The sequence below is a fragment of the Artibeus jamaicensis genome, unplaced genomic scaffold (genome assembly GCF_021234435.1).
Source record: "Artibeus jamaicensis isolate MK-2021 breed Jamaican fruit bat unplaced genomic scaffold, CSHL_Jam_final contig_354, whole genome shotgun sequence".
Lineage (NCBI taxonomy): Eukaryota > Metazoa > Chordata > Mammalia > Chiroptera > Phyllostomidae > Artibeus > Artibeus jamaicensis.
Genome location: NW_026521803.1, coordinates 24,349,311 through 24,368,912, shown reverse-complemented (window position 1 = coordinate 24,368,912; position 19,602 = coordinate 24,349,311). Strand labels below are relative to the sequence as shown.

Below are 19,602 nucleotides of genomic sequence, written 5' to 3'. Positions count from 1 at the left end.
CAGAGTCCGTCCCACTGGTTCAATGCCCTGTGCACCTGAAAGGTTTATTTACACCAGAGGGTCTGATGTGACATGGGGCAGGAAAATGGCAGCAGAGCAACTGACCTTATTAAAAGTAGTCATCGAAGCAAACAAGCAAATCTTACCATGGATTACAGGTAAGTGCTTGCAAACTTTCTTTAAAGAAGTTAAGGAAATTAAACTTATGTAGAAGAAAAATAAACTGCAGGACATTTTAGCTGAAAAATTATGGGACATTCTGCTGACTGCTGCTGCCACAAAAGACCTCAACACTTCCATCTCGCATGCCGCTGACCACAGTGCGACAGGAGAGCTCACCTGGGTCGGCGAGACTCAAGATGAGCTGGGTCAGCCTCCAGAACAACATGTCTGTCCCTATATACCACGTTTGTCTCAGATTAACTGTTTCCAGTGCCTCCTTTTACAGCATGCTCTATTAGCTCTTTGCACAGCTGGTTTTTTTCTTTTGGTGATCAGATGAAAGACTAAAGATTAAAGGATTGTACTTAATGTACAAGGATACTTTTAAAAACAAGCTATTCACAATAAAGTTTATTCATACCTAACAAAGCTTAGATGTAGAATGAGAAACATTTATAAGCTACCGTCTATTTCTACAATCCAGGGTTTGAGTTTGAATCTGGTTTTTGTCACCAGTTGATCTTGAGAACTTGGGCAAGTTATCTAACCTATCTAAGCCTCAGTTTCCTCGCCTGTAAAATGGGCCTGGCGGTGCATCTACCTCACAGGTGTGAGGACTCAAGGAGGTGATACAGAGAATGCATTTTACGTAATTCCTGGCACATTTAAGTGTTGAAGATGCTGTTACTATTACTAATACTATTGCTTCTTTGCTGCTGTTCTTATTCCTCTCAGGGTAATTAGAACAAATTAGGAACAGATTAAGGCAAAATGATGCAAAACAGTTTTGTATGATTCGCTGTTTTATGTTATTTATTTAAGCCACTGGTTTGGGAATTATGGGGCTCTTTAGAAAATTGTGTACTAAATTAAAAAGCATTTGGTTTTAGAGCAGAAGAATTTCTTCCGTAGAATTCAATGCATTTTGTTTTGTTCAATGAAATATTTTACATGGCTGATCTTTATTCCTAATGGTAAAATAAGGCCCATATAACAAAACTCAGAAATCATGCTCTGTTCTCATTGGGCATCTTTTCAAACATCTTACACTGGGTGTCTGTAAAACAGGAATATAAATAAACAAAACTACTAAGAAAAGCTCTTCAGAAAATAAAACACTAGAGACAGCCATCCCTCAAAAAGTGGAAAACAGGAGCTTTTCCTCCTAGTACAGTACTGATGGCAAAGACAAAACAAAAACCCGTTTCTTTGAGCAGATGGGGCAGATGACTTGCGCTCAGAGGCCACTGTGTATAAAAACGAGAGCCAGCGACACTGGACTCGCATTCAGCACGTGAGGTGTCCTGTCACGGGAGGCTCCAAGGGTCTGACAGCCTTCGGAGGCGGAGCTCCTCACCCTTTATTAGAGGACACACACGCTCTTCAGAGGGAATGTCGGGCAAAGTAACCACACCCTTTCCCTTCTTTCATTGTTGTTTTTAAACACCCCCAAATATATATAAGTCCTCTTGAGTTACAAAAACATAAGATGTGACTACACACTCAGGTGCCCCTCTCCCCAGGCTTGTGCTTTTTGTTCTTGAATACCGCAGGGCTAAGCAAGTATTCTCGCCAAAGGGACAGCAGTGATGACTTCTTGGTGTCTTAGGTAAACTTCCTGAACCTAACCTGTTCTTGTATTTTTGTGCTCAAGTCTGGAAAAACACATCTCTAACCCCAGTTAGTCTGCCAAGATGCACTGAGTTAATTAGATTTAATGTGGATTATGATGGATGGGAACCACACCCCATTCTCCAGACCTCTGCCATCAATCCGGGAGGAAAGACGCAGGCAGGCCAAGGAAACAGGGGGGAAGTGGGCTGCAGCGCGAGAGCCCCAGTTTTAGAGCTATTAGCGACCCAAACTGTGTGATCCCTACCTTTCCGTGCAAGAAAGGCTAGAAAGCCCATTAAAGACCATTTCAGCGGGGAGAAGAGTTCTGATGATGTAATTTTAGACACAGTGACCCAAATACAAGTGTTTTTCAATGGGAAATTTGCTCTACTAATAGGGTGTTGCTAGGTAGCAAATACTGCAGTGTTTAATCTCTACCCTTTCCAGGGAGTGGCACAGTGGAAGAAGTACAATAAAGTTCAGTGTTGCAAATAACAATGGGATCCGGCAGTTTTTAAGTCGTGTTAGAATACTGGTTCGTTTACACCGAAACAACTATGATTTTTGTTAACATTTATACCAGTCCACCTCCATTTTTTAAAAAACTGAGTTCTATAATCCATAGTGATTAACAGGAAGGCACTAAAATTAGCATAAATCAATAGGCAATATGCATCCTTAAAATAAATGCTGTGAGTGAAAAAGATGTTGGTCATCAGATTTGAGTGTGCATGTGATTCAATGAGTATCAATACTTAGAAAATATATGTAGAAATATGAGTTTCAAAAAAGAAAATAAACTTCAGAGATTAGTTAAGAACCAGGTACTTCTCTAACTTCATACTTTGATCAGACTTAGGCGAAGCTAAGACATTATTTAGTATCTCTTTGTACCCTTCAATACCTAATCAAGCTCGGATGAAATTTAGCATCCGTAGGTTACTCTTATTTCGACAGTGTTTCAGTGGCATAGTATTATGAGCACAGGTAATATGTTTAAGAAAAGCTAAAAAATAACATGAACATTTTCAAGTTCATTTTTTAGGATAAAGAATAGGGGATTCTGGTAAAGAATATCTGTATTTTAAAACATTTAAAAATATTTGATTAATTTATTTTCCAAGAGAGAGGAAAGAAAGGAGAAAGAGAGTGAGAGAAACAATTGGTTGCCTCTTCCCCTAACTGGGGACCTGCACTGCAATCCAGGCGTGTGCCATAAGCAGGAATTGAACAGGTGACTTTTTGGTTTACAGGCCTGTGCTCAATCCACTGAGCCACACCAGCCAGGGCAAAACAATTTTTTATGTGGTTTAGTCTTCTCATCTATAAAAGAGGATAATGCTAAAACTCACTTCGATGGTTATAGTGAGAATTATATGACATTAAAAAGTTGGAAACACAATATGAAGTAAAAAGTTCAAATAGAGGCTACTGTCTCAGATGTTACAAAATGGAGATATCTGAAAAAGTGTATCTGCATAAATATCCATGTTGCATTAAAGCTCTACTGTTAAAGGTCTAGAACAATTACGGTGGTCTTTAAGCAGCTGGAATCAGCTGTTTCCAGCTTCTGTCACAAACTCCTGTCACAGGAGTTTGTGACAACGAGGCTAAAGTTATTCAGAATTTCTCTATCTTATCTATTTTAGTGAGTAACTGGACTCTAGCAAATGGACTTAATGCTTCCTCCCAAGAAATATAATCATCTATTAGTTAATGGTTATAAAGTGACCTTTCCCATGTCTAAGGTAGGAGTATGACAATCTCTATTACTAATTCATCATTCATATTCACATCTCTGTGAATAGAAAAGGTACAAGGCATGACTCTCATTTCTGAACAACTTCATAATTTAATTACTGGGGAGGGAATTTCCTTTATTTAGTCTGTGAGGTGGTCAATATTAGCTTTATTTATGGAAGGCAATGACCTTTTGTGCATCTCTGATGTCAGGTTAAATTTCACCTCGCTATCAATCACTTTACAAATGTAGACAATGAGGGCCAGAGATACTGGCAAACCAAGGCCCCTTTATTACTACCTTTCTAAATAACTGTATGGTTCCTTTTTTATCAAGCTCTTCCTCTCCTTTATTTTTAATACAGAATGAAGCAAAAATGGTCCTTCTAGTCTTAGATCTAGCTAGCAAAGCAAACCATACAACCTTATGCAAGTTGACAACGGAATTTCCAAACTAGACCACTAGTTCAATTTATGGAACTTCAAAGCCAAGACCTTAAGCTGGAGCATGTGGATGAGTGGCTGCTAAGTCTTCAAAGATGACGCGCTAAATTCCCCTCCTCTACACATGCACCGTCTCCTCCCACCAGGAGGCAGAATCTCTTTCTCCTCCCTGTGAACCTGGCCTGACCTTGTGACTTGTTGCAAGAGGCATTTTGTTCCTGCTTTCCCGGTCTCTTTGGGAAGCCAGGTGCCATGCAGGTGACTGGCAGCTGGGGCTAGAGTACTGTATGGTTAGACTATTTGCTAGCCCAGGAAAAGATCAAAATTCACCATTCCAAGTACGGTTTCTACTGAATGGGTATCACTTTCACACCATCATAAAGTTGAAGTCTTTAGTCAAGCCATCGTAAACCGGGGGCCTTCTGTTAGTTAGAATATTAGTGAGAAAAATGACAGAAAAGGATAATTAAAGGCATGACTGAAGACCCAAATGGGCTTCGTGACATACTGGATGCTGGGTGACGGAGAAGTCCAAGCAGACAGGTTGTGAGGCTGGGAAATTAGGAAAACTATTATTAGCTGTGTTAAGAGGTCAGGAAGGAGTTCACAAGGAGGCATGCGAGGTGTAAGAGAGGTAAGAGGACTGTTTTTCCTGTTTGCTATCCATTTTCATAATCCTCATTATGAAATTCATAATTAAGACAGGTTTTACATCTAAGGTTTATCATCATTAGCTAGTGTAAAAAGGTCTTCCCTCAGACATTTTTATGAAAGATTTTGCTAACAGTAATTCTACGGAAAGACCTTTCCAGGGTGTGGCATGCATTGCTTTTCTAAGCTTCGAAATTGTTTCCTAGAACTTCACCGTTCACTGAAACCTAGCAGTGTTGAAGTCTCATTTGCCAAGGCCTCTACTAAACCCAAATTCATTCTCAGCAAAGACTTACAATCACCACAAAAGGATGGGACACCAATGTTGACACCATGATTCACTACACAATTTCACCTCCCACTGAGAAAATTAAGTGGAATGTTTTATGACTAGTTGTGCATGGAACATGTTCACATCAGCTGGCTGGTTTGAGCTGTCAGAAAGCCTTGACCAAAAAACAAACAAACAAACAAACAAAGAAACAAACCACCAACCAAACAAAAAAGCCCAGAGGAGACATCAGTTGGCATGAGAAAGTGCGGCTGTGGGCCAGAGGACTCGGAGCAGCCCGTGGAGGAGCGGAGGTGGCCGCTCTGCCCTCGGGGAACCCACCTGCGCGAACTTGTGAATCTGCTCCACCACCGCGGCGAAGACGGCGTGGACGCTCTCGTCGATCAGGCTCTGCATGTAGTGCACCGCCTCCTCATCCGACAGGTCCAGGCGGAACTTATCCTGAACCTACAGGGTCACGCGGTTGGAAAGAAGGCATGGCCGAAGAGACAGAATTAAACTGATACGGACAGGACACTATATCATGAGCTACTTCTATGCCAAAGAAGCAATTCGTCATTTATAAGGAGTTCTGGGTACAGTTCATGTGACTGTGGAAGTTCACTGAAGGTAAAAAACTGTTCTCTTAAGGTGTGCTTTATTTTCTTACATATCAAATCTGCTACTGAGTTTAAATTATCATATTTATTAACAGTCCCCTTTACATTTTTCCTGTTATTCATTGTGAAATGGCTATAGCGAGGTGAAATTATATTTGTTAAATAAGGGTGCTTGTTAATGGGTGTTTGTTACATGAACATTTATATTTTTATGACTTAATCATGTTTCCCATAAAAATATCAAAAAACTATTATAATCATCCTGCTCATTGTTAAAATTAGTCTGTCCATTATGCTTTAGTTATAGTAGAACTATAAAACTTTGCTTTTATCAATATGTATTACTTTTACCAGATTACCTGGATACCTTTGCCTAAATTCTTACTGAATTAAAACAACATTTGAACAACCTTCTGATAGCACCAAGCAACACGTGACACACTAACCAACCACCAGTAACTTGCTGATGTGTGTGATTAATGATTATGGGTTTTAAATTGTGACCCCATCTCACATTCTCGGGCGACTGAGTTTCTAAGAAATAAATCTGATGAACAAAAATATACATTCCATATATAAATAATCAGCTTCCAAAATTAAGCAAATTTAACGTATTAAAATAAGTTACAGAAACAGCAAAATATTTTTGCGCTTTGTTATGATTACTCAAATAATTTGAGTGACCTGTACCCTTCTGAAGATTTCACCTCAAAAATGCTATTCTATCTCTCTACCTGGCTTCCCTTCACGAGGTGAACAAAAAATTTCCGCAAGTTGTAATACTTCAAAGTAGTGTCACTGTTGTTATTTCATCAAAGTATAAAAATCTACTTCTTTAAAAAGCCAACCAACATGAAACAAATTTTAGCCTTTCAGCATAACTTCCCAATAATATTATGAATTTATTGTCACTTCATGATGTAAGTGATTACATCACATGCTTGACAAAACAACAGAAAACAAAGAAAACTTTTCTGAAACACACTTTTGGGGAAAATATGGTGGAACAGCTTTTTTTCAGGGTTTACTTTAGTGGAACAAACAGGTTGGGAGCACTAGTCTAAAGAAAAGTGAGTATGAACATGCTTTTTTCTTTATCAAATCACTTGTTTCATGCGTTAAAAACTAGTGCCACAGAGATGGCTGGTAACAAAAGGGTACTGTCCGTAATAAAATCACGCTTTTCTAAGAGAAACTGAGATGGAACGAAGCTCTAATAAGAACAAGAACAATATAACTTAGTTGGCAGAAGAAATTGGAAGACCCAGCGTGACAAATACTGTTGGAACTTTCAGAAACAGTTTCCAAACACTGGGGAAGCCAGGGAACAGTGAACACACAACAGAGATAAATGGGTTTAAAGTAAACAGCTAAAGAGAACCAAAATACAGCAATGCAAAAGAAAAAAAAACTGAAATCTTGGGGCAGGCATCAATTATGGCTAAGGAAGTTTTTATCAACCAATTATTATTTCTTAATAAATGAGTTTTAGTCAATAAAAAATAAATAAAATGACAAAATAAGCCATGCTAAAAGCTAGTGTGGTAAGTAGTCTATTTTCTAAGAAGGAGTAAAGGTGGTTATTGAAACTGTGATTGCTGAATAAGATAATAAATAAAATCCTAGTAAGAGCATAGTTTTCGTAAATGGCCAAATATTTAAATTGAGATCCCCCTCACTGTTTGCCAAAAACTTACAAATTAGGTAAAAAAGATCAGCCTCGTTCGTGTCTGCAGTGCCCATGCTGACGTGTGACCTCCCAGTGCAACGGTGTGGGAGGGGAGGCTCTCGGGGGTACGCAGGTCCTGAGGGCGAGCTCCTCATGGACGGGATCGGTGCTCTTACGAAAGAGCCCCAGATCCTTCTGCCACGAGAGGCCACAACGAGCGGCCTCCGACCTCACACAGTCCCTCACTGGATCACGCTGGCCCCTCTGGTATCGATTTCCCAGACTCCAGAACCTCCGAAATAAATTTCTGTTGTTCAGAAGCCACCCAGCCTCTGGCATTTTGGTATAGCAGCCTGAAAGGGCTAAGACAATGTTCAATCCACAAGGGTTTCTTTCTAATAACGTACAGGAGCAGTTCTGTCGGAGGTCGGGGCCCTTGGGGCCAGGCAGTATTTGCACCCTCCAGAGAAATCCCATCTCTGACACTGCTACTGCCCCTCAGTCATTTTAAACTTCGACAAGTTGAAAAACTACACTCTCTTTCTTTGAAGTTCAATATTGATAATCATACTGATATTTAAGGTCAACTCTCATGTTATCTTTGAGTAAATAAAGTGCCCCCTCTGTCTCAATGAAGCAAGAGTCAGAAATTAATTTGGACAAAAACCTTCAAATACAACACCCTTCCTCCCATCTCTTGCTGAAAACTCAGGGTAAGACAGTTCTGAGTAACTGTTTATCTACATGATGGTTTTCCTTTGTTCTTCTCTTTGCAGGCTGAGTAAAAAAGCCAGTCTCTACTCTCCCGATACAGTACGAAACCTCTGTAACCATATGTATGAATGGGAAGGATAAAGAATGGTTGTTTTCTCCTAAAAATATTAGAATAATTTGTTTATGGTCCTTAGCATGCTTAACCTGAGAGCCCCAGGAATCAGGTATCGATACCTGTTAGGAATGTTAAGGAAGAGCTAAGCTTTTTTCAGGATGAAGAGTAAGGGCTGTGGTAGGAAGCTTTCTCTCTAAACATAGGGACCTATTCATGCGGCAGAGGGTGTGAACACAGAAAAGGTCAGGGCTGGCCGCAGAGGACTTGAAAGGCTGCTGTATTCTAAAATATAAAAAAATTACACACAAGGTCTCCTTGCTAATTTGTGTTACCTGAGAATCTAGGGGCTGGCACAAAAGGGTTGTTAAAACCCTAACACCTTTTATGTATAAAAGGAGACTGCGATATCTAAGGATATACACAAATTACCTTTTTCACAGTTTTATCTGGTTCAAGAGCAATATCTGGAATGTTTGCATCCACCATCAAGGAAAACAAGTTCAAAATCAGATTCGAATACCTACAGGAGAATGGGGAAGAAAAAAATAGCAATGCATTAGAACTCTGCATTTCTTATCAAAAATACTCCTAGAAACAGTGGTGCCTGGATCTTTGACACAGTTTCTGTTACTCCCATGGAAAACAGAATGTGAGACTACTCATTAGGTGTCTCAATGAGAAGCCAGCCTTGAAAAAATCATCTCACTCTGGGGCCTTGATAGAACACCATTCTAGGTCCCACGCCACGGAACGAACTGTTCCCAGTGTTTTTAGAGAGCATATTCTTTTTCATGGGGTCTAAGGAGAATCCACCTTATACCTAACTTAGCATGTTACTAAGCAATAAAAGATCCGTCTTTGCTAAGTGATGACAGGAACCTGCCACTTTAAGACAATCTCAGAGCCACAGGTAAATGAATGAAAGAGAAACCCTGCCATCCCACTAATCATTTAGGAGTGTCCTCCAGGGGTACTAATCACCATTCTAGAAACTACAGCAACTGGTCTGAATATAAGCAATGCTAAATGAAGGAGGAAACAGCAAGTGTCCTACTATGTAAAAAATGGGCAAGATACTTAAATTTTAATACCATCTTTGGGTTATGCTGACCCGACAGGGACTAACGGTTTATCCTCACCAACCCTCAGACTTTTCATCTCACTCCACACAAAGAGAAGAAATGTTACTATTCTAAACGTTCATTTCCACAGGGGGGCCTTGTGGGGAAAGGGAGAATAAAGTGTACCCAGGGCGCAGTCCCCCTCCTGTCCCAGAACACTCTCTTCTCGAAGAGCACACTCTCGGGGGGCCCTCAGCACCTACAGGAGATTCAGGTTTGACTTTGGAGAAGGATGTGGGTAAATGAAGCTTTGGTTCCAGGCAATGACGGCTTTTATCTGGTCTCGGGCACCGTGTCAACACAACCGCCTCGCGCTGTCTTCTCTAGCGGGTGGAGGTGAGGATTTGGGAGATGCAGAACCTGCATTCCAGCCATTTACCAACCGGTAATATAAAAAAGCACCACTTGTTACATAAAAACTAGTTAATATTGGAACTACAACGATAATGTCCTTACAGACAAAAATAACTAGCCACATAAACCTCAAATTCCTTATTTTATCATCATTTTTAAATTTCATATTGCCCATGAAAACCAAAAGCAACTATAATGAAAATTTCTACTTTGACATAATCTTCTAATTAGGCCTGGATAAAAATTCTTAAGGAGGGTGTTAAAGGGAAAAGAGATCCAGAACGCTTATACTGATAAGTGAGGTTCTAGATAGTTCAATATGTAGAAGGAGCCAGAAGAGGAAATCAGCAGAGACGGAGTGGCCAGTAGGGAAAAACGGAAACAGCAGAGTGGGCTGCACCAAGTATCGGAAAGGTTTTAGAAATGAAGACGGGGTCAACTATGTCAAAGAAGCTAGGAGCAAAAACGGCAACTGGACTTCAGAGGTGTACCTGCTGAGCTTTGTAAGTTAGTTTCAAAGGGTGAGCACACCTGGAAGCCTCACTAGGTACAGAAGGCTGAAGGAAGAGCAGCAGGCGAGTCAGTGGGGACAGTGAGAACCTTCTACAGCAGCTGCGCAGTGAAGGACAGTGAAGGAACAGGGCAGCAGTACGCATTCAGCACCACCCCGCCCTCCCCCACAACCTGCGACAACCACAACTCTTAGACGCAGCCCAACGTGCCCAGGTGTGGGGGGGAGGGAGGCCAAGTGCACACTAGTTCCCAGCTGAGAGCCACTAACTGAAAACCAGTGGTAAGAACACCACGCCTGCCGGATTTCCTTCAGTAACACAGAGCTGTCACACTGTCTGCCTGAAACAGGAAGAGACGGTCTAAGTAAGTTGGAGTTTCAGCAGGTGAGACCGTAGGACTGGGTAAGAACTGCCGCAGATGAGCTCAGAGGGAGGGCAGGAAGAATGACAGCAATCTGGGGCCATAAAATGCAGTGGGGAGGCGGAAAAGTGAGAATATGAGGGAGGTTATACGTGGTGGTAGGATGTGACAAGACTCGAAGTGCCACTGAGGTTGGAGACCTGCAGGAATGAGGACACATCCAGAAAGCGCCGTAGGGGCAGGTATTGGCTAGAGCGGCGCTCCCCAACCTTCCTGGCACCAGGGACTGACTGGCTTTGTGGAAGACGATTTTTCCACAGACCAGGGTTGGGGGAGTGGGACGGTTTCAGGACGATTCGAGCACATTACCTTCAAGCTCACCTCCTGCTGTGTGTGGCCCTGTTCCTCACAGGCCAGGGAGGGTACCAGTCTGTGGCCTGGAGGCTGGGGACCTGTGCGTTAGAGTGGAAAGCTTGGGATCAGGAGTGGGAGGGGCAAATTTGCCAGTACTGATGAAGGGAGTGGCCAAGGCTGGGTCTAAATGAAGATAAGACCCGAGGAGGGCAGGTCATGGCTGGACCAGTCACGTGGATGTTGAAGTCACAGTACTAGTGATGGAGAAGACAATGGAAGTTTTCAATGAATGGGTGACAGGGAAAGAGGCAGATGACAGATAGCAGTGGGTAGTACATCTGACGGTGTGTTCTCATGGTGTGTGCGTGTGTCGGCTTTTCTTCTTTAAGAAAAAAGAAAAGAAATGGCAAGGAAAGAAAACAGTTGGGCAGTGGCAACAGGAGGCAAGAAGGGCACAAAGCCCCTCTCGCAGCTCAGGGGTATGCAGGACGTAGAAACGAAGGCTCCACCTGGGAGGACTGCGGGGCCCCAAGTGTCAGCAGAGGACAGCCAGCTGCTACATGTTACGTTATGAAAAAAAAAAGATGCTTTTTCAATAAAGCCTCACTCACTCATACTCTGCTTTGTTGATTACACACATTTTCTCCAATCTGGCCATCAGGGAATCTCGGGAGTCTACCAGAGTAACACAGGGGAGGGGAATACGAGGCTCCATTTTTGAAGACTTATGTTAGAGCAGGCGTGTCAAACTCATTGTCACCGGGGGCCACATCAGCTTTGAGGCTGCCTTCGAAGGGCCGAAATAATTTTAGGGCTGTATAAATGTAACTGCTCCTTAACTGTTAAGGAGCTGAAATTACATTCGGCTCTTTGAAGGCAACCCCGAGGCTGATGTGGCCCCCGGTGACAATGAGTTTGATACCCCTGGTTTAGAGATTCTCAAACCTGGCTGACCACTATGTGCACCTGGGAAACTTCATGAAACTATCAGGGCCTGGGCCCAATCCCAGACCAATGAAATCTGATGGGGCCCAGAATGACCACCCCCGCCGCTGGTTCCCCAGGTGATTCCAATGGGCAGCCAGGATCCACATGAAAATGTTGCCTTTATCTAAGTGCAATGAGTTTCTTCGTTTAAGAGGCAAATATCATGTTGTGGATTATATATTGGTTTAAATTTAACCACTCATGCTTCTAATATTATAGCAAAGACAGAACACAGTGACCCAAAACATGCAGTGTATATTCAGTGTCCTGCTCCCCCCAAGACAGATTTAAAGGTTACTAGAAACCTGTAAAACCATCGTAAGAAATGTACCAGGTTAAGTCTGAAAGAATGACACAGTGGAAAAAGTGTACAAAATCAAGTCTAGACAAAGATATAAGGATGGAGATGACATAATCTAATTCTTTAAAAAGGACCGGCCGAGTACAGTGTTCAAAGCAAATGCACTCTCTTTCACCCAAGTTTATGCCAACCACCACGCTGCGGGTTACACAACGATGGTCTACATGTTTCAGCGAAAACCTTCGACGCTAAAAATAGAAACGCATTTAAGTACATCAAGCAAGGTTTGTAGTGTTTCAGGTCTATTTCTTATACAATCTATCTATTTTGCATGCAACGAATATCAGAGTGGAATCCTACAAAAAAGGCTTTTTGTTTTTCTTTTAAATAAATGTACTGCTTCAAAGAGGAAAAACAATGGCATTAATGATGAAAGGAAGCATAATCAATAAATTCACTGCTGTCTGGTGTCTAGGCAAAAACATCATGAAGACAATGAAAGAACGCTCCTTGATGTGGTTAAATGCACTTCTAATCTCAAGGTTTTGACTGAGAAGCTGAGGCCACCTTTGCATCTTCAGTGCCTGGCACGAACATGGGTTAGGAGAATGAGTTATGTTTCCCTCGAATACTTACAATTTAAAATGTTTTAGCATTACTACTGTTTCTTTCCATCGAGAGTATTAAAAAATAAATTTACCAATTATTTACTGGTGCCATGTATTGACACATAAAGAGATAATACATTTTGTTACATGAAAATCCCACCATAAAATGTGTTCTGACAGCTGCACAACAGACTACTCTGAGCGTGTGGCCCACTGTCATTCAATGACCGTTGCAGAAACTGATCAGCAACCTACAAACCCTAATAATAAATGTGTCAAATAAACTGAGCTCCAAACTTCTGACTATCACCAGGCTAATTCTTATGTCCAAAAGGGAATTTTTATTGACTGAACCATTTTCTAAAATACATTAAAAAAATAAATGTTGATCAAATTATTGGTGGGGTGAAAATGGAGACAACTGTACCTGAACAACAATAAAAAAATATTGGGGTCCAGCTAATCTTACCTGAAGTGCACTAAAATATTTTTAAATGAAAAATAAAATAATTTTCATGAAGACTTAATATAAAATTATTTAATCTCTGTGATTTCTGTTAATAGTGAGAAAAGTTAACTTGCGCTCCACGTTAACGACTCGCCTCTTTTTCCTCATTCTGCTGAGTTGATACTAATCCACCATCAACGACAGTTCACAAAGCATAGTTTTCCTTCTGCTCTCAGTAAGTTAGAGCACCTTTGACATTTTTCTACTAGTTATCTCATATCCTGCTGTCTGCCCCCTTACTGAGATCACCAAGGTTCCATCTGGTTTCCTGTGGGCTTTGACTATGGTAAACTTAAAATTGCAGATATTAAAGTGGAATTCTCATCTTTCTGAAAGTGCTTCTGCAACACCAAGCAAATCACAAGAACAGTGGCCTTCTCATTATTTCTTCAGCACTTTTGAAAAGTAAAATCGAGCCACTCTGCCACCCAAAGGATAAACAATGTGGCCGTTTGTAAAATGCATGTCAGAGTTCGTGACATGCGTTAGAGACTAAGTTGACAATGAAGGCCTGCTGGCTTACTGAGTCAATGCAAAGTTAAAGCTGATTAATGCCCTGGCTGGTGTGGCTCAGTGGACTGAGTGCTGGCCTGTGAACCAAAGTGTCACTGGTTTGATTCTCAATCAGGGCACATGCCTGGGTTACGAGCCCAGTCCCCAGCAGGGGCACACGAGAGGCAATCACACATTGGTGTTTCTGTCTCCCCCTCCCTGTCTTCCCCTCTCTCTAAAAATAAAACAAACAAACAAAAACCAAACCAACGGAACCCTGGTTAATATAGGATAACCATTCTCCTGCTATCAGAAGCAGCGACATTACCTTCGAACACAGCCTCACCCCAGATGTGCACAGCAGAAATTCGGTGGGGAGAGGAGGTGTTTCATAAAAATACTGAAGGTTCCATTCAGCAAACACACGCTGGGTGTCTATGCTCTAAGCTCTATATGATATGCGTAAAGGAGCTCACAAGGAGGTCAAGATCGAGCCCACATTCAGAGGCAACTCACTATGTACAGGTTACATTTTCTCCTGGAAGAGAGTATGCAGTATGTCCCCGCAGAATGGATTTTCTGCTGGACTAAGAATACTTTGCATAGTTAGGTTGAAAATGGAGCTAGAGTCAAGTGGTCCCGTCATTTCTGACTATCATCACAGCCATGTCCTGAGTTTATTAAAAAATATGACTTTTATTTTTTCCTGATTATATATGACATTCAGTCCCAAGTAAACTAGACTAAAGAAACATGAAGATAGTGCATTGGAGGAAAAGAATGAATAGAGAAAAAGCAACATTTTTTAAAAGCAAAATGACTGATGAGGTGTTAAGAGACAGAAATCATACGTCATGTTTATTCTGCATTCACTAAACAAACTTCTGAATGATCCTGAAGAGCCAACAAAACTAAGGCTGGTAAAGGTGCCAAACAATAAGAATGACTGTATTAATATCACTCTAACTGAGCTAAATGCTTCACTGATAAAGAAGCAGGAAGTCACTGAGAGAGAAGTAGGAAGTCAGCCAGGCAGGTGGAGAACAACCCAACATGGTGACTGTAACACTTCAAGGCTGGCCTCTGGGGGATAGGAATGATAGCAAGTTCCTTAACGTTTTCCCTATCCCAGCACTGTCAAAAACAGAATACATCTTATTAAAATGATCTCGACCCCTTCATTCTGGAGCCTCTGTGTCTGCCTGATCTCGTGTAATGCCAGCCCGTTTGGTGGGAGTTAGTAATCAGATAGTACAAAGCAAGAAATTCTTTTTCCTTTTACACCAGACTGTCCATCAAAGTAGACATCAGATGTACAACAGAACATATTGCTGCCTGTGTCATTCTAAAAGAGCGATGCTAAAGATGGTATACATTTGAGCAAGTCTATTTTTTTGCTCTATGAAATGAATTTACAGACATTCTCTATGCCGAGCAAATCGACTCACCTGCGAAGGTGGAGAAAAGCCGTGTAACACTGTTTGCGGAACTCCTGGTACTGCTCGCTCTGTGTGCCTCCCATTCCTTCCACCATTTCTTTGTTCAGCTTCATTGGCGGGGGGAGAGGCTTCGGATCCCGACCCAAGATATATCCGAAGTCTATGTGGAAGAGTTTGCCTAGGTGTTGACAAGAAACCCACATGTTTCCATAATTATCTTAAGGGACTAGGAAGGGGCATGACATACAACTGGTAAGGCAGTAACTCTTCATAAAGAATATTAGTTCATGATGAAGTCTAGTAAACTGTTGACCCTCTAATCCCAGGTGCGGAAGGAGCCGACATTCATTCACATAATATTGTGCCTAAAATCATTACATAGTAATATTAAAAAATTTAAATCTCTCTTTGAGATCACCAAGTGAAAGTTGACAAAGCCTGAAGAACTTTTTTTTACAGTATCAGCATAAATAAATACCTTGCAGCAAATTTCTCGTGCAAAAGTTTAAGCAGAAGGCCATTTCTTTGAAACATTCCTAAAACAAAGCCTTCCTCAGACTTACAACAACCCCCACTCCTGCCCCCACCAAAAAATATTCCTTAAATTTCACATTCTACTGTTAGCTTCACCTGAACCACTTCCAATGAATCTACGTCACTCATGGGCCCCAGACTAAGAAACCCAGCAGAGTGCTCCTGTCCGCCAGGAGCTGAACGCAGCTGCACCGCCATGGAGACAAGGCCTGGAGCCGCCGTCCGAACCCCTACACCAGAGATCGTTTCCTTTACCGAACGATTCCCCACAGAATGCATAAAGCATCTTGTGATTTATAAGAAGGTATAAAGTAGGCATACACCTATTTCCTTTAAAACACCTTAGCTAAGTGCACATTAAAGTCATTCACTTCTCTTTCTTCTCCACACAAAACTGTTAAAGAACCATTAAAAATCTTATAATCAAAAATCTTGTTTTATTTATTTTTTATAGTCCTGAAGCCTAGGATAATACCTAGCATACAGGGGCATTCAATGGGCCTATTATGCATTTATTTCACCAATCACATCTCAAATTCACATTTACAGCTTAAGCAACTTCCAATAACATTGTTGATGTAAGAAATTTTCTTCTAGAAACCTGAAAATTCTTATAATAACTTGTTTCTAAAAAAACTGTCTTCATTTCCATGAAGATCTAGAATAAAAATAATAGAGGTCAAATCCGGGTCACCCGGACGCTGCTACCTCACTATCAATACTGCTGTGTTATTCCAGTCTTTTTGGCTGAACTAGTATCAAACAGCAAGGCAACCTCAACTGCTGTAAGCTAACACTAACAGAAGCAGAATTAGCTTTATCTCGAAATTACAGGACAGCATCCTGAGCAATGGAGATTACAAAATAGAGATAATAGAGTTCAAATAGAGAAAAGTATTAAGAATATTCACATAGAGTACGATGTGAACAGCGCTGTGAACTCAAACTCACACTACGTGTAGCATAGATGCAGTACAAATTTGTAACATGACTTCATTCTTAAATCTTTTTTGATTTTCCAGTTATGTAACACTAGATGTACAAGAAGTTAACATCGGATTTTATGTAGTACATATTGAAGATCATAAAATGCAATATGTCAACAAGGGGTTTCATTTCTATTTACAACAGTTTTGTGTATTATTCATGATTGAAAAACACCTTTTCAATCATAGGCCCCAGAGGTCTCTAAATACAATGAAAATCAATTCTGGGGAAAATCCAGAGAGTTCATCACATTTTCAGGTGAAGTCCATGATTCCAAAAACATGCAAAACCAGTTCCAGAGTAAGATTTGATCACTGCAGTACTCACTGGGAACACATCATCACCTAATCTCTTCAGGTTCAAGGGCATGAGCCATCACTGAATTTTTTAAGATTTGGTGAAAAGTGCACGATCAGGATTTCACTGCCTTCAACTAAAGATGAGGTGAGGCAAAAGTAGGTGTACAGGTGTTCGCACGGAAAATAATACAGTAACACACAATAACAAAAGAATGAACTCTGGGTTTCATGTGCTCACAACTGTAAACCTACTTTTGCCCTGCCCTGCAGGTATACTCTGTCCAACTAAGCTACGGAAAGCACTTCATTGTACGCTTTATTCTCATTCGTGAGCGCCCACTTATTTTCTGCCCCGTTAGACAAATATCATTCTACCCTCATCGTTATAGGTACAGATAACATTTTGTTATGAATATAATTCTTAGTGATACTCAGTACTTGAGCAGATAACCTATCTGATTGAATTTTGATTTGAAATTGCCACCCTCAATGAATCCCTCGGCAGCCTAGTACCAAACAGTATCGGCCATCACACGTGGCTCTGTGTTTTTAACAGGAGACCAGCCCCACTTTTCTTTAATGCATGACAGGCTCTACTGGAACTCCAATGTCAGCTATGCATCACTGCTTACAACTGCAGAGTGTACTGCTACCCTTCTCGTAAGAAAACTCTCCAAGAACAGCGTTACTGCTTAATTATAAGGCATAAAAGATTCAGTATCTACCAGTGAAGCCATCATTACTCTTTGCAAGTTCGCAGAGTTATGTATTTTGAAAAGAGGCTATTAATGTTTCGAGAAAATGTATCCTATTACATAGCAAGGGGAATGGCTATTTTAAAGTTAGTATCTGTAGATGAAATGCATAAAGATTTTAAAATGTACTTCATAAAATTAAAAGTTTAATTAAGCAATTCAGAAAGTGTGGTCTTCTCCAAATCTATTACCTCAAACAGTCAAGAGGTAACGCACGCATAAAACAAATGAAATGTTGACTGTGGTTATCTCCTAAGTCCCGGACTTGTAACACATGGGGTAACAGGAGTTACACTGTCCTGTTATTTCATAAGCAACAAGAAGTTATTTCTAAAACTGTAGTTCAAGACATTTGCCATTCTTGGGTTACAGAGAACACTAAAATTAACAGTATTTAATAGCAGAGTTTTTAAAATTTCCATTTTGTCTATCCAATAATTAAATGTGACCAATATCAAAATTGTAATTATTTCATTTTTCACACCTCTGCTTAATCCCCTTTTATCTGACTCATTCCTTTCAGTTATTTACAGTTTTTGTAAATAACCCAACATGACCCTTTTTCCAGAAAATGACTGTATTTCTTATGTGAATATCACATGTTCCCTGTTGCCCTAACATAAAACCTAGAATAAAAAGGGTGGCAAATGGCTATTGATTGATTTAATGAAAGCTGTATTTCTGGAATTAAAAATGTTCCCCATGCCGGCACTCCCCCTTACTGATTAAACCCTCATGATACACTTGGTTAGAATTAGTTCTCACAGTTAAAAGCACAGTGATGATTAAGTATATTTCAATAATCAATTCTGAGTAACAAAGAACAATAACACACAGATAAGTACAGATGACTGCAAGCATTTCAATGACCTGCTGTTTCATACAATTTATTATCATTTCACATTCAACTGTTAAGATGGCTTTTGAATAGTGACAAAAGCGTGCTAATGACAAGGGGACACACCATGTCTACTTAAGTGCATCTGATTAGACAGTCTATTATCATTTAAGAAAAACAACATTTTAAATGTTATATATTTTCATTTTCTCTATAGTCAATAATGCCATGAAGTTTCTCCCTGAAAGGAATATCTAACATTTAAAGCAAAAACGGTAACCCCTTGAAGATGAAAAATAATGGTCATGAATGAGCAATTCTAAAATGTTTTGGTCTCAGAATCTTTTAATTAATAATTAGAAAATAAGCCAACATTTCAACATAGCGTGTTTTTTTATGAGTAGTAACTTAGCGAGAAGAGTGGCCCTGCCTTACACCGGGCAGCGCGTCTGGGCTAGTAGGGGACAGCTGGGCTCCCCCGCTGCGTCTCCTTTCCAACTGTCACGATTTCATTGAGGTGAAAGAGAACCCGGCCTCTGAACAGGGGAGAGGAATTTCCGTGCCCTTTGCAGATAACCGTGGACAGCTTAACAAACTCCCAGGCCCTGCCGCGCCCAGCGAGTCAGAAACGGGAGCCTAGAGCCCAGCAGTCTGTGTGCAACCGTGTGAACCCCTCCCAGGTAACAACGGCAGGCTCAGCAGGCTGACACGGGAAGTCACACCAGGCTGACACAGTCACACCAGGCTGACACCAGGCTGACACGGGAGGACTTCCACTTTACACTAATACTTTACACTAACTCTCAACTTCCGTCAGGTCACTGTGGAGGGACGGTGGCAAGACGAATCACCTAAAGGAACTAAAACTCACATTCAAGGTTAACGTTTACAGTTTCCCTGTGTTGTTCAACCCCGTTTTGTTAAAATTTCACACATTTTTTAAATTCAAGGGGTCACTTTGAAATGTATTAACTTTTTAATAATCCAGTTAACTGTTCCAGTTAATGGTGGAACTTGAATGCTTTTATTAAAATACATTAAAATTTAACCTTCCCCCGAATTATTCTCTGCAAAGAAAAACAGTGTCTACCCAGGGTTAAGAAAGACACACGATATAAAACCTTACACAAAGGAAAATTCCTTGCATTAAAA

General features: G+C 40.8%; 1 protein-coding gene across 1 annotated transcript in view; it reads right to left on the bottom strand.

The window, feature by feature from the left end:
- Window positions 1–19,602, bottom strand: part of PIK3C3 (phosphatidylinositol 3-kinase catalytic subunit type 3) — a 114,662-nt gene that overhangs the window by 6,748 nt on the left and 88,312 nt on the right. Inside the window, exons 22-24 of the mRNA XM_037133536.2 lie at window positions 15,047–15,215; window positions 8,430–8,520; window positions 5,225–5,350 (exon numbers count right to left, since the gene is read on the bottom strand). Of these exons, the coding sequence (XP_036989431.1) occupies window positions 5,225–5,350; window positions 8,430–8,520; window positions 15,047–15,215 (386 nt within the window). The remainder of the gene's footprint in view (window positions 1–5,224; window positions 5,351–8,429; window positions 8,521–15,046; window positions 15,216–19,602) is intronic.